A 12,605-nucleotide genomic window follows, 5' to 3' on the forward strand; every position below is an offset into this window, starting at 1 on the left:
GAATCCAGGAGCCACTCTCCACACATGGCTACTGAGCACTTGAACTGCAGCTAGTGAAAACCCTGAGATGTAACACACACTAAAAGACTCGGTGAACAAATGCCCCTCTGCCATGGGACCAGAAGAACTAGATGATGCCCAGCTACCATTACTGAACATTTTGATCAAAGATTCCGTAGAGGAATCCTGATAAAAATGTAGAACAGAATTTCAAATTCTCATGAAATCCAGACTTTCTGGAGCCATGGAGACTGGATGAGCCCCCGAAACTACTGCCCTGAGATAAACTTTAAACCTTAAACCAAAAATATCCCCTTAAGTCTTCTTTAAAACCAAACAACAGTTTAGCTTAATTAGTAAAGAATGTCTGCTTTGATGCCCACCCAAGTTCATTGCAGCAGTGTTTACAACAGCAAAAAGTTGGAAGCAACCAAGGTGCCCATCAACGGATGAATGGATAAATTATGGTATATTCACAAAATGGAATACTACGCATCAATAAAGAACAATGATGAATCCATGAAACATTTCATAACATGGAGAAATCTGGAAGACATTATGCTGAGTGAAATTAGTCAGTTGCAAAAGGACAAATACTATATAAGACCAGTATTATAAGAGCTGGAGAAATAGTTTAAACAGAAAAGAAAATATTCTTTGATGGTTGCAAGAGGGGAGAGGAAGGGAAAGGGGTTTTCACTAATTAGATGGTAAAAAAAAATAAATAAAACTTACCTAATTAGATGGTACGTAAGCTTTATTTTAGGTGAAGGGAAAGACAACACACAATACAGGAGAGGTCAACACAACTGGACTAAACCAAAAGCAAAGAAGTTTCCTGAATAAACTGAATGCTTCAAAGGCCAGCATGGCAGGGGCAGGGGTTTGGGGACCATGGTTTCAGGGGACATCTAAGTCAATTGGCATAATAAAATCTATTAAGAGAACATTCTGCATCCCACTTTGGAGAGTGGCATCTGGGGTCTTAAACACTGGCAAGCAGCCATCTAAGATGCATCAATTGGTCTCAGCCCACCTGGAGCAAGGAGGAATGAAGAACACCAAAGACACAAGGTACTTATGAGCCTAAGAGACAGAAAGGACCACATAAAGCAGAGACTACAGCAGCCTGAGACCAGAAGAACTAGATGGTGCCCAGCTACAACCAATGACTGCCCTGACAGGGAACACAACAGAGAAGCCCTGAGGGAGCGGGAGAGCAGTGGGATCCAGACCCCAAATACTCGTAAAAAGACCAGACTTAATGGTCAGACTGGGACTAGAAGGACCCCAGAGGCCATGCTCCCCAGACCTTCTGTTAGCCCAAGACAGGAACCATTCCCAAAGCCAACTCTTCAGACAGGGATTGGACTGGAATATGGGATGGAAAATGATACTGGCGAAGAACGAGCTTCTTGAGTCAAGTAGACACATGAGACTATGTTGGCATCTCCTGTCTGGAGAGGAGATGAGAGGGCAGAGGGGGCCAGAAGCTGCCCAAATGGACATGAGGACAGAGAGCGGAGGGAAGGACTAGGCTATCTCATTAGGGGGAGAGCAATTAGGAGTGTATAGCAAGGTGTATATAAATTTTTGTATGAGAGACTGACCTAATTTGTAAACTTTCACTTAAAAAAGCACAATCAAAATTAATTAAAAAAAAAAAAAGAATGTCTGCTTTGAGCATTATGCTCTTTTAAGAGCTATCTATATGGGATCATACTGACAACAGCAACTGGCAAGATTAGATAGGAACCTTTGGGAGAGTGCGTTTATGTCAATGTGGAGGAAGGACTCAGAAAAGGTGGGGGAGAATGTTGCACACCACCAGCAGGGCTCCTTAAAGTATTTATCAGAAAGTCATAAATATTGCTATTGAAGCCCCCTAAGAGAGCAAGTGGTTGACAGATTCCAGAGCCCCCCTCCCTAGCTGCCTGTGCTTAGCCCGTAATACTGGTTAGATCTGTCCTGAAATCATCCCGCCCTGGACCAAAGGCAAGTCCAGTTTCACAAGGGCTAGGAGTCTGCAAAGGAGCCCTGGTGACACAGTGGTTAAGCACTCAGCTGCTAACGGAAAAGTCCATGGTTTGAAGCCACCAGCTGCTCCACAAGAGAAAGACCTGGCTATCTGTTCCCACGAAGATTAAAAAAAAAAAACATGTTGCCATCCAGTAGATTCCGACTCATAGTGACCGTATAGGACAGAGCAGAACTGCCCCACAGGGCTTCCAAGGAATGGCTGGGTGGATATGAACTGCCAACATTTTGGTTGGCAGCAGAGCTCTTAACCATTGCACCACCAGGACCCCAGAGCCTAGAAAACCCTATGGAACAGTTCTACTCTGTCCTAAAGGGTCCTTTAGGGTCGTATAAGTCAGAATCGACTCGAATGGAACTGTTAAGGAGCCTGCAGAGCCAGCAGGAACTCAGGGGAGTTCAACCAAACACTGCAGACCACGGCCTCTGCAGGGAAGACTTCAGAGTGTAGAAACCAAAAAAACCAAACCCAGCGCCATGGAGTCGATTCCGACTCATAGTCGACCCTATAGGACAGAGTAGAACTGCCCCATAGAGTTTCCAAGGAGCACCTGGCGGATTTGAACTGCCGACCCTTTGTTTAGCAGCCGTAGCGCTTAAGCACTACGCCACCAGGGTTTCCAAGGGTATAGAAGGAAAGAGAAACTGAAAGTGCAGGAAATTAGCAGAAGGGAAACACTGAGCTACTTTAAATAAAGCAGCATGTTCCTGATAAAGATGGCAGACTGAGCGTAAGTATTAGACTTCCTTCCTCTCCCTACCTGAAACCTTCCCAAAATGTAAAGGGTTGCTTTTTGGGGGGGGGGGGGGGGGGCGGGGGTACGTTTTATTGTTTTAAATATAAACTGTAAGAGACTGAGAAAGAAAATCCATGCTACAACATTTTGGAAACTGGAGAGCAAAATTTTAGCCAAACAGATTTAGCCCCTCAAAAAAAGCCTGAATTAGAGAAAGCCAGAAAGCAACACAATCTACCAAGCATAACCCCCTAACAGTGTCAGAAGACCTGGGGGAGAGGAGGCCAGGTTCTGCTATGGACTGATCTGTGTCCCCCCAAAGCAATGTTGGAATTCTAACTCCATAACTGAGTTTGTGAGCTTGTTTGGGATGGGGGGCTCTTTTGTTATGTTCATGAGGCCATCCTGGAGTAGGGTGATCCTAAAACTTAATCTCTTCTGAGTGGTGACTTAAAGACAGAGAAGCCAGACAAGGACACACACACACACACACACACACACACACACACACACACAGACACACACACACGGAGAGGCCCTGTGAGAGGCCCTCTACAGGCCCCAGAACACCTGGGCCACTGACAAGGAGGGACCCTCCCCAGGAGCCAAGGCCCTGATTGGGACTGCCAGCCTCCAAAACTGGGAGACAGTAAGGTCTTGTTCTTTAAAGCCACGCACTTGTGGTGTTTTGTATTAAGGCAGCTCGGGGAACCCAAGCCAGACTCTGAAAGGCAGATGAGTTGGAAGTCTTTAAAAACCAGTTAAACACCCACAGGGCCAGGCAGCTGCCCCTCCACCCTAGGGAAGCCTGGAGGTTTATTCCTGGCAGAAGGTAATACAGAGGGCCTGGGAGGAGCAGGAGGTAAGATAAGCAGATAGAACTCCCTCACTGAAAACAGGAGGAGGAAGTAAAGCTCTACACGGTGAATACTGAGTCCATAATCACTCCTTAGCTTAACATTTTCAAATATGAATTTTCATATTTTAAACTAAACAAAAACAGAATAAAAAAAAAAAAAAGTTACCTATTATGCCTATGGAAACCCTGGTGGCGTAGTGGTTAAGGGCTCGGCTGCTAACCAAAAAGTTGGCAGTTGAAATCCATCAGCCACTCCTTAGAAACTCTATGGGGAAGTTCTACACTGTCCTACAGGGTTGCTATGAGTCAGAATTGACCGCAATGGGTTTGGTTTTTTTGGTTTACTATGTCGACTCGACCGCAGTGGGTTTTTTTTGGTATGCCTATTTTTTTTTTTATGGAGCCCTGGAGGCGCAGTGGTTAAGAGCTCAGCCTCCAGCCAAAAGGTCAGCAGTTTGAATCCACCAGCCGCTCCTTGGAAACTCTATGGGGAAGTTCTCCTCTGTCCTACAGGGTCGCGAGGAGTCGGAATCGACTCGACGGCAACGGGTTTGGTTTTGGTATTATGTCTACATAGTACAGTGGAGGTCTGCAATTCCTTACCAGAAGCCTTGAGTCTAGATCTGTTTCAGAATTCAGAAAGTATGTGTTTGTTTTAAGACAGTCCCACTCATGGTGACCCCATGTGTGCAGAGTAGAGCTGCTCCATAGGGTTTTCAAGACTGTGACCTTCCAGAGTGCCAGGCCTTTCTTCCAAGGTGCCTCTGAGTGTGTTCGAACCGCCAACCTTTTGGCTAGTAGTTGAGCACTTCACCATCTGAGCCACCTAGGGACTCCTTTTTAGGACAGTAACCCAGCACATACATATGACCTTACATCCGAGTGAGTGGGACCTGGGGCAGCCCCCATGATTAACACATGAATATTCACGCAGAAAATGTGTGAACAGTCACATTAAGTGGGGCAAATACTGAGTAAAAGTAACCTGTCACTTTGGGTCAGATTTGCTGCCAAATTAATTTTAATGCCAAATTTATAATAATAATAAAAAAACACTTTTGGCGTTTAGAGTTTTTTGCATTTCAGAAATCCAGAAATGGAATCATAGATTTACGTTTGGATTTAGGGCCTACCCTTCGGATCTCACTGCAAATTTTCTTTTTTTTAAATAATATTTTACTGTGTTTTCAGTGAAGGTTTACACAGCAGTGTAGGCTCCCGTTTAACAATTTCTACGCAAGTTGTTGAGCAGTTACATTTTTCACAATGCGTGAACATTCTCAATACTTCCGCTCTGGTTGTTCCATTTCCATTAATCTAGCTTCCCGGCTCCCTGACATTCTCATCTTTGCTTTAAAGTAACTATTGATCGTTTGGTCTCATATAGATGATTTTTTTAAAGGAGCACTGTACTCACGGGTGATATTCTTTTTCTTGTGAGCCTATCTGCTATTTCATTAAAAGGTGACCTCAGGGGCTAGTTTCAGTTCAAAGCTTGAAGAGTATCTCAGGGCAACGGTTTCAGGGAGTCCTCTAGTCTCGGCTGGTGCAGTTGGTCTGATTGATGTCAGTTTCCAAATAAGCTTCTCAAGTGTTCTCTGACTTATTTTCCTCTATAAAACATACGAACGTTACGGCAAACATTTTGAAAACTGGAAAATAAAATGTCCATTCAATTGGTTACCTTTTCCGCTTAGTATTTTTTATTGTTATTCAGAAACAAGTCAAGAATGGGGGGCATATTACCAGCCCCGTTTTGTTACCCAATAGGCACGACCTTGGAGGCAGTCCTGGGGCGGCACTGGGCACGCCGGATCGAGGGTTTAAAGCACTCTGACTTTTCTCACCGATTAGGACCCTCGACTGCACAGTGAAGACAGGAGGCCGCAGCTACAAACAAGCGCAAGTCCAGACAAGAGGAAAGCATAAGTGTGGTTTGTTTTCAGGGTCCCAGCCTTAGTTTCCCTGTTTATGCCCTTCCCCCGGCACCTAGGACCCCCCCCCCAGAGTCCCCATAGCCCACTCCACCTAATCCCCCTTATTCAAGGCCCACCAACAGGCATTTACCAACCTCCTGCGGCCCTGCCCCTAAATCAGGAGTCAGCTATTGATGTTAAGAAAGGTTAATACATAATTCATGGAAACGTGTTAACAGGTTTACTAGGTCAACACATTCCTCTCTTAGAAAACGTAATTTATGTTTTGCCAGGGGGGCATTTCAAAGACAATGCTTTCACCCAAGGGGGCACTGCTGTTGTTAGGTGCCCGTGGAGTGGGTTCCAACTCCCAGTGACCCTGCCTGACACAGCAGAGCTGCCCCTTGGTGTTCCTAGGCTGTAACCCTTGCGGAAGCAGATGGCCAGGCCTTTCTCCCCTGGAGCCGCTGGGGCTGACAGGGGTTGCTAGGACTTTAGAATCTACTCCAGGGCACCCAATAACGATGACAATTTTCTGTTTACCCCTTGAGGCCTGCTGATCAGCACCCTATGGCAAACACAACATGAAAAGCCCTTTTTCATCATAATTGTGAAAAAATCTGCAAATAGCTGCCACATTCGTAAAATTCTCCAGCAAGAGAAGATTCATAACCAGAGGATTAAGACCAGGTAAGAGGCAGCTTAGAAGGCAGGTGGAAGATGAATAAAAAAATCAACAGTATGGTCCAGAAAAGGTCCTTGACCTGAAACATCCAAACTTAGCAAATAGAAGTTGTTAGCTGCTGCGGAGTAGGCTCCTGACTCATGGTGACCCCATGCACTACGGGACAGGGCTTTTGAGATCCATGGATTTTTTTTAAGCTGATTTTCAGAAGCAGATCGCCAGGCCTTTCTTCCTAGTTCATCTTAGTCTGAAAACTCCACTGAAACCTGTTCAGCATCAGAGCAACACACAAGCCGCAACTGACAAATGGCTGCGTGTGAATGCACTGGCCAGGAATCGAACCTGGGTCTCCCACAAGGAAGGTGAGAATTCTACTACTGAACCAGCAAACAGAATAGACTCCTGGACTGGTCACAGCCAAACACATCCAGGCTTATTGCCTGCAGCGGTCTCTCATCACATGGGGGAGAAGGAAAACAATTCCTTACTGACAACCGTCCCTGTAATACAGATGTTTTCAGGGCAGGAAGCCTTTCCCTGCTGCACCCTCAGGTTAATAACAAATTGGCAACTAGTAAAGATTTTCTTCCAGGTCCATTATTAACTTGTTTTTCCTGTAACTGTTTTTAGATAGTTGGTTTAGTAAAGTATGTTAAATATCTTTATCCCCTAAGCATATAAGTACACATGCTTGTAGACTTAAGAACTTCTTTTTTCATTATCTTTGTTTCATCTTAATATTGTTGTTGTTGGGTGCTGTTGAGTCAATTTCAACTCATAGTGACCCCATGTGACAGAGCAGAGCTGCCTCAGAGGGTTTCCTAGGCTATGATCTTTATGGAGCAGATAGCCAGGTCTTCCTCCTGAGGAACCGCCGACCTTTCCGTTCCTCTACTTTCCCCTAGTTTCCAGGGGTCCATCCAGTTCTCTAGACTCTTCTCCCAGATAATTTAGTCCTTCTCCCTCTTCTCTGAGCAGGACCAGTTTTAAAACAAGCACAGCTATTTCTACTGGATATACATGTATTTCTAGTTGAGAAATGGAAACACTCTTACAACTGAGAGTCGAAAAGAAGAGAAAAAAACACAATAAAGACACAGTGCATCCAGTTCTTATTATATGCAGAGACATATACGCTGGTAGCAGCTGTGTTTATTTCATAATTTAGGCAACTGAAAAAATGTACAATGTGTTTATTTTAATGTCAGTGTGGTGTTAAATTTAAAATATAAGTTCGTCCTCCCTTCTGAAGGTATTTTCCTAGGGGGTCATTTCATATTTGAATACAGCCCACACCCCTGACTCCTGGTCCTCCTCACACTGACCTGGTGGGGAAAGGTGAGGGGAGGTTAGAAAGGAAACCCCGCCCCCCCATAAATTGTAATGTTGACAGAGTGCTCTACAATGTGTCCAGACCAATAAACGTGGAGACTTAATTTGGGAGCAACAAGCTAAGCTTTGTTGCATTTCACAAAGGATCTACATTTAAAGGAAATCAGAACATCACGTGGGCAACGGTAGACAGAGTTGCCATGGTGACAAACTACATTTGTTAGGTTTTGCTCTGCGATCCTGGTCCAGATGAGCTATTAAAACCAAATGATGTCAGTGTTCACTTCCCACTGATGATGCAGAGGTCTCGGGAATGCGCTGTACTTACAACTCACGGGATTCTCATTTTTCTAAGCAATCTTCTTCTGTCTTTTCTAGAAATCATAATTAAAACACATATAGTGAAGATTAATATTTGACACTGGGGTTAATTAGTTTGCACCATCATGTACCTCCCAAAACGACCAAAGAACATACAGGCAGACCTGCGAAAGCCAGAACCTGTCAGAGAAGGAAGACAACAATTTCCTACTAACAGAGAGCAAGAAAAAGTGGTCAGACTGCGCCCTGTCAAAGGCAGAAAACTTGCAAGACCCAGAAAAACAAGGCAGTCCCATCGCGTCCCGGCTCTTACGGGTTCCCCTGTAATAGTTACAAATGTCACTTAAAGTATGGCTTTCTTTCTTTCTTTTTTTTAGATAACAATAAAGCCTCCATGGGGAATGAAGAAAAATAAGTTTAATAAAATGTATTTGGTTTTACTAACTGGACAAAGAAAATGAAGCTTCTTTTCCCTGAGCTGTGCTTTAGGAAGAGTTAAGAAATAGCTACTCTCCTGAACTACTAGTAAACTACCAAGTTTACTAAACCTCGGTTTCACTGTTTATTTCAAAGCACACCCCTAGCATGATCCCTGGGCACAATTACATTGCAATTAATTCACCACGGCTGTCAGCTGACAGGAACAGAGAGGCCCAGGCGCCCGCCCCATTTTGTGTACACGGACTGGTGGTGCTCCCCGAATGTGTATTATCCTTCCACTGTTCCCAGCCAGACTGCCTCCCGTGTGCTGGGAAAGTACCAGCCTGTCAGAAGAGGTGGTCGTATGTCACCAGGAACCAACAGACCACACCGATACTGAGGTGTTTCTGATCTAACTTGTAGCCGCTACCAGCTCGTCCAGGGTAAGACTGAGGGCTGGAAGGGAGGGAAAAAGTGTTGGAGTACAAAGGACTCGTCGCCTGAGCAGGCCCTTACACCAGCACAGGCCCGACCAAGCGCAGGGAAGCCTGTGGGAGCCGGGACTCGAGGGGACTGCCTTGTTTTCCCGGGTCTCACAAGTCTTCCGCTTTTGACAGGGCGCCGTCTTACCACTTTTCTCTTGCTCTCTATTGAGAATCCTACCTCATCAACACCCACTGAGTTATCCTTCTCTGACAGGTTTCTGGCTCTCGCAGGTTTTATTGTCCAGCCTTCTTAGGGGCTAAAGGGAAGTAAACAAGCAGGCATCACTCACCCAGCCCCAGACATCCTGGTTCTGAATTAACGCAGGAGGGCTGCCTTTCACCACTGACTTTGATGAACACAATTTTCTATCATTTTTCTTTTCTTTAGGAGCCAGTTAACCCGTTGCCGTCAAGTCGATTCCGACTCATAGCAACCCTATAGGACGGGGTGAAACTGCCCCCATGGAGTTTCCAAGGAGCGTGTGGTGGATTCAGACTGCTGACCTTTTGGCTAGCAGCCGTAGCTCTTAACCACTACACCACCAGGGCTTCCCAGAGCCAGTTGGGGAAGGTCTTTTTGAAAGCCGTACTTTTACACATACCTCTACTGATGTCTTCCATTGCGAGTAGATCATCTTCAGCGTCTTCCAGTCAAGGGGGACCACGTAGTCCTCAGGCAGCAAAGAGTCTGTGAAAACCAATGGGGCAAATTTCATCTTTAATGCCACACAGGTCTTTTTACCTTAAATGTGAAGATACGCAAATATGGTATAAGGACCACTGTCATCTTATAAGCCTAATTTTTAAAAAATACTTGCTTTTATTGTTGTTGAAAATAAACACAGCAGAACATACAGCAACTCACAATTTCTCCATGTACAATTCACTGACAGTGATTAAAGTCTTCAGGTTGTAAACCATTCTCACTCTCCTTTTCCGAGTTGTTCCTCCTCCATCAACATAAACTCGCTTCCTAGCTAACCTTTCAAGTTGCTGTGGTCGCTTTGACCCCATATAGTTCTTAAAAGAGCACAATGCTCAGGGCAGACATTCTTTACTAATTACACTAAACTATTGTTTGGTTTTAAGAAGACTTCATGGGATATTTTGGGTTTAGAGATTAAGGTTTACAGGTTATCTCAAGGCAATATTTTGGGGGGTTCACCCAGCCTCAATGGTGCCAGAAAGTCTGGATTCCATGAGAATTTTAATTCTGTTCTACATTTCCCCCTTTTGGTCAGGATTCTTGTACAGAATCTATGATCAAAACATTCAGTGATGGCAGCCAAGCACCATCCAGTTCTTCTGGAGTAAAAGCCCAGTTTGAAAGCTATTCCAGCGCTGGCCGACATAGGAGTTAGTTGGCCTCAGGTCTATGCTAGCAAACCGTATGCAGGGTCAATGATGATGCTTATAACATACATATGTAAAACTGTACGTGTCAGAGTTGACATTTTCATGTGAATATAATTATATATTCACATCAATAGATATATATTGAATTGCCTCAAGTGGGATTGTCACAGGGCATAAAACTCAGGTCATCACCCTTTCCTGTGATGTGTAGAAAACATCACAACTGTAGCAAGTTTAGTTTTCTTGCAAATTGCTCCTTCACAAATGAGTGTCTAGTAAAAAAAATTCTCTAAAACAACAAAAATGTCTTTTTCTTATGCCCACATACTCCTAGCAACATGAGTACTTGGTTTCTTAAGGAACACATATGGCCCTGATATGAAACACCTACCACTGTGTCTGCAAAGCACCCCACAGTAGGGCTCATTTGAGTTCTCCACCTTGTTTGCCAAGGAGCCCTGGTGGTACAACGATTAACCACTCTGCTGCTACCTGAAAAACTGGCAGTTTGAATCCACCCAGCGGCACTGCAGGAGGAAGACCTGATGACCTATTCCCACAGAGATTACAGCCTAGAAACCCTGTGGGGCCTCTGCTCTGTCACACGGGGTCACTATGAGTTGGAATCCACTCGACAGTGCCTCGTAACAACAACACCTTGTTCGCGACACCACTGGCTTGTCCAGCCTCTCCTAACCAATCTGCTCACAGCCTCCACTGGGTTTTCCCTCTCCCTTTTAAAGTACGTGCTGCTTCCCAATGGGAAGCCCCTTCCCTCTGCTTTTCATTCAAGCTACATCCTTTCCCTCTTGCTTATAATTTTACTTCCACATTGAAGCCAGTTCCAGATAAAACCATAATCCCATATTCTCTTCAACTATCCCTTTAGCACTGCTAGCATCACTCCTAAAATATTCAGGAGCTCATCATATATTTTCTGTGTACAGTAATGTTGTTTTGTGTTAGTCTCATCTTCCCATTTAGAAGGTAAGCTATTTGATGAACGAGGCCTGTCTCTTTGAAAAGGTCTTCCGGACCTTCATTAATGGGCGCTCAGTTGTTAGGGCTGATTATGATGAGACATTTGAAGGAGGAGAGGCTCAGAATCTTTCCCACCATTGCCTTCGAGCTTTTTGCTGCCAATCTAAGGCAGCCACAGCTCATCTTCTGGAGCCATGGACCCTTCTGAGGAGCTGATAAAATCTATACAAAGACTATTTTCTCTCAGGAAAAATAGCACAAAAAGGCACAGAATTTTTTTGCGTATAATATGGACCTTGGACGATTTCTGACCTAAAATGTTTTCAGTTAGCTTTTAAAATTCCCCCAAAGCAAATGCGTTTTATTATCTTTTAAAATTGCTGTGTAACTTCGGTGCATTTAACCCATCAAACCCATTGCCGTGGAGTCGATACCGACTCATTGCGACACTATAGGACAGAGTAGAACTGCCCCATAGGGTTTCTCAGGAGTGCCAGGTGGATTCGAACTCCGACCTTTTGGTTAGCAGTTGTAAGGCTTAACGCTGGGCCACAGGGGTTTCCCTGATGCATTTAGAAGGACATAAAAATTGAAGCAAATAGCAGGATGTGATTACTTACTGGCGGTGTTTGCAAATGTGATAAACATGATACCAAAACCTTGAGATCAGGGTGATCACTGTGAGCCCTGGCACTTAGTCAACTCTTGGGTCTCAGCTGCTGGGCCCAAACATGTCAGAGAGAGCAGGGCTGGGGCAAAGAGGGAAACCAGGCCCTGGGCACCATGTCTGTGGTGGGAGAGAAAGAATAGCAGCCAGATACAGGAGAACTGCTTCTGGTGCTCTGGCCTCTTTGACTTCCACCCCCGAGGAAGGATAGCCCTGTTGCCGTGGAGTCGATTCCGACTCATGGTGATCCCAGGTGTGTCAGAGTAGGACTGTGCTTCATAGGATTTCCAATGGGTGATTTTTCAGAAGCAGGCCTTTCTTCTGAGGTGCCTCTGGGTAGACTTGAATCTGCAACCTCTCGGTTAGCAGCCGAGGGCATTAACCATTTGCAGCATCAGGGACTCCCAAGGAAGGGCACTGGGAGGTACTGGCAATTGAGTTACAGACACAGCAGAATTGGGAAGGTGCTCCTTTCCCACTTTAGGACATTTAGCATCTTAACCATGTTTATTACTAAGAAGAAATTAGAATACAAAAAGAAAAACTCATATTTTCACTTGCTCTATCCACAAGTAGTTTTTTTTTTTTTTTTAATTTATGAAAACTACAATTATAAGAAGGAGCCTTGGTGAGGCAACCGTTAAATTCTTGGCTGCTAACCGAAAGGTTTCGTGGTTCAAACCCACACAGTGTCTTCATGGGAGAAAGACCTAGTGATCTGTTCCCCTAAAGATCACAGCCTAGGAAACCCTGTGGGGCAGTTCTACTCTGCCACATGGGGTCGCAACGAATCGGAATCAACATGACAG

General features: G+C 44.7%; 1 protein-coding gene across 6 annotated transcripts in view; it reads right to left on the reverse strand.

Annotated features, from left to right (window-relative positions):
• Window positions 1–5,441: 5,441 nt before the first annotated feature.
• Window positions 5,442–12,605, reverse strand: part of N4BP2L2 (NEDD4 binding protein 2 like 2) — an 80,229-nt gene continuing 73,065 nt past the window's right edge. For 3 of the 6 annotated variants that reach the window (XM_049853250.1, XM_049853249.1, XM_049853247.1), the window contains 2 exons: window positions 9,395–9,480; window positions 7,398–7,940 (listed from right to left, as the gene is read on the reverse strand). In XM_049853250.1, coding sequence (XP_049709207.1) covers window positions 7,917–7,940; window positions 9,395–9,480 — 110 coding nt within the window. In that variant the 3' untranslated portion in view covers window positions 7,398–7,916. Of the gene's footprint in view, window positions 5,524–7,377; window positions 7,941–9,394; window positions 9,481–12,605 lie in introns of those variants that run through there. The other 3 variants (XM_049853248.1, XM_049853252.1, XM_049853255.1) reach the window with 3 other exon arrangements.

The sequence above is a fragment of the Elephas maximus genome, chromosome 14 (genome assembly GCF_024166365.1).
Source record: "Elephas maximus indicus isolate mEleMax1 chromosome 14, mEleMax1 primary haplotype, whole genome shotgun sequence".
In the NCBI taxonomy this organism is placed as follows: Eukaryota; Metazoa; Chordata; class Mammalia; order Proboscidea; family Elephantidae; genus Elephas; species Elephas maximus.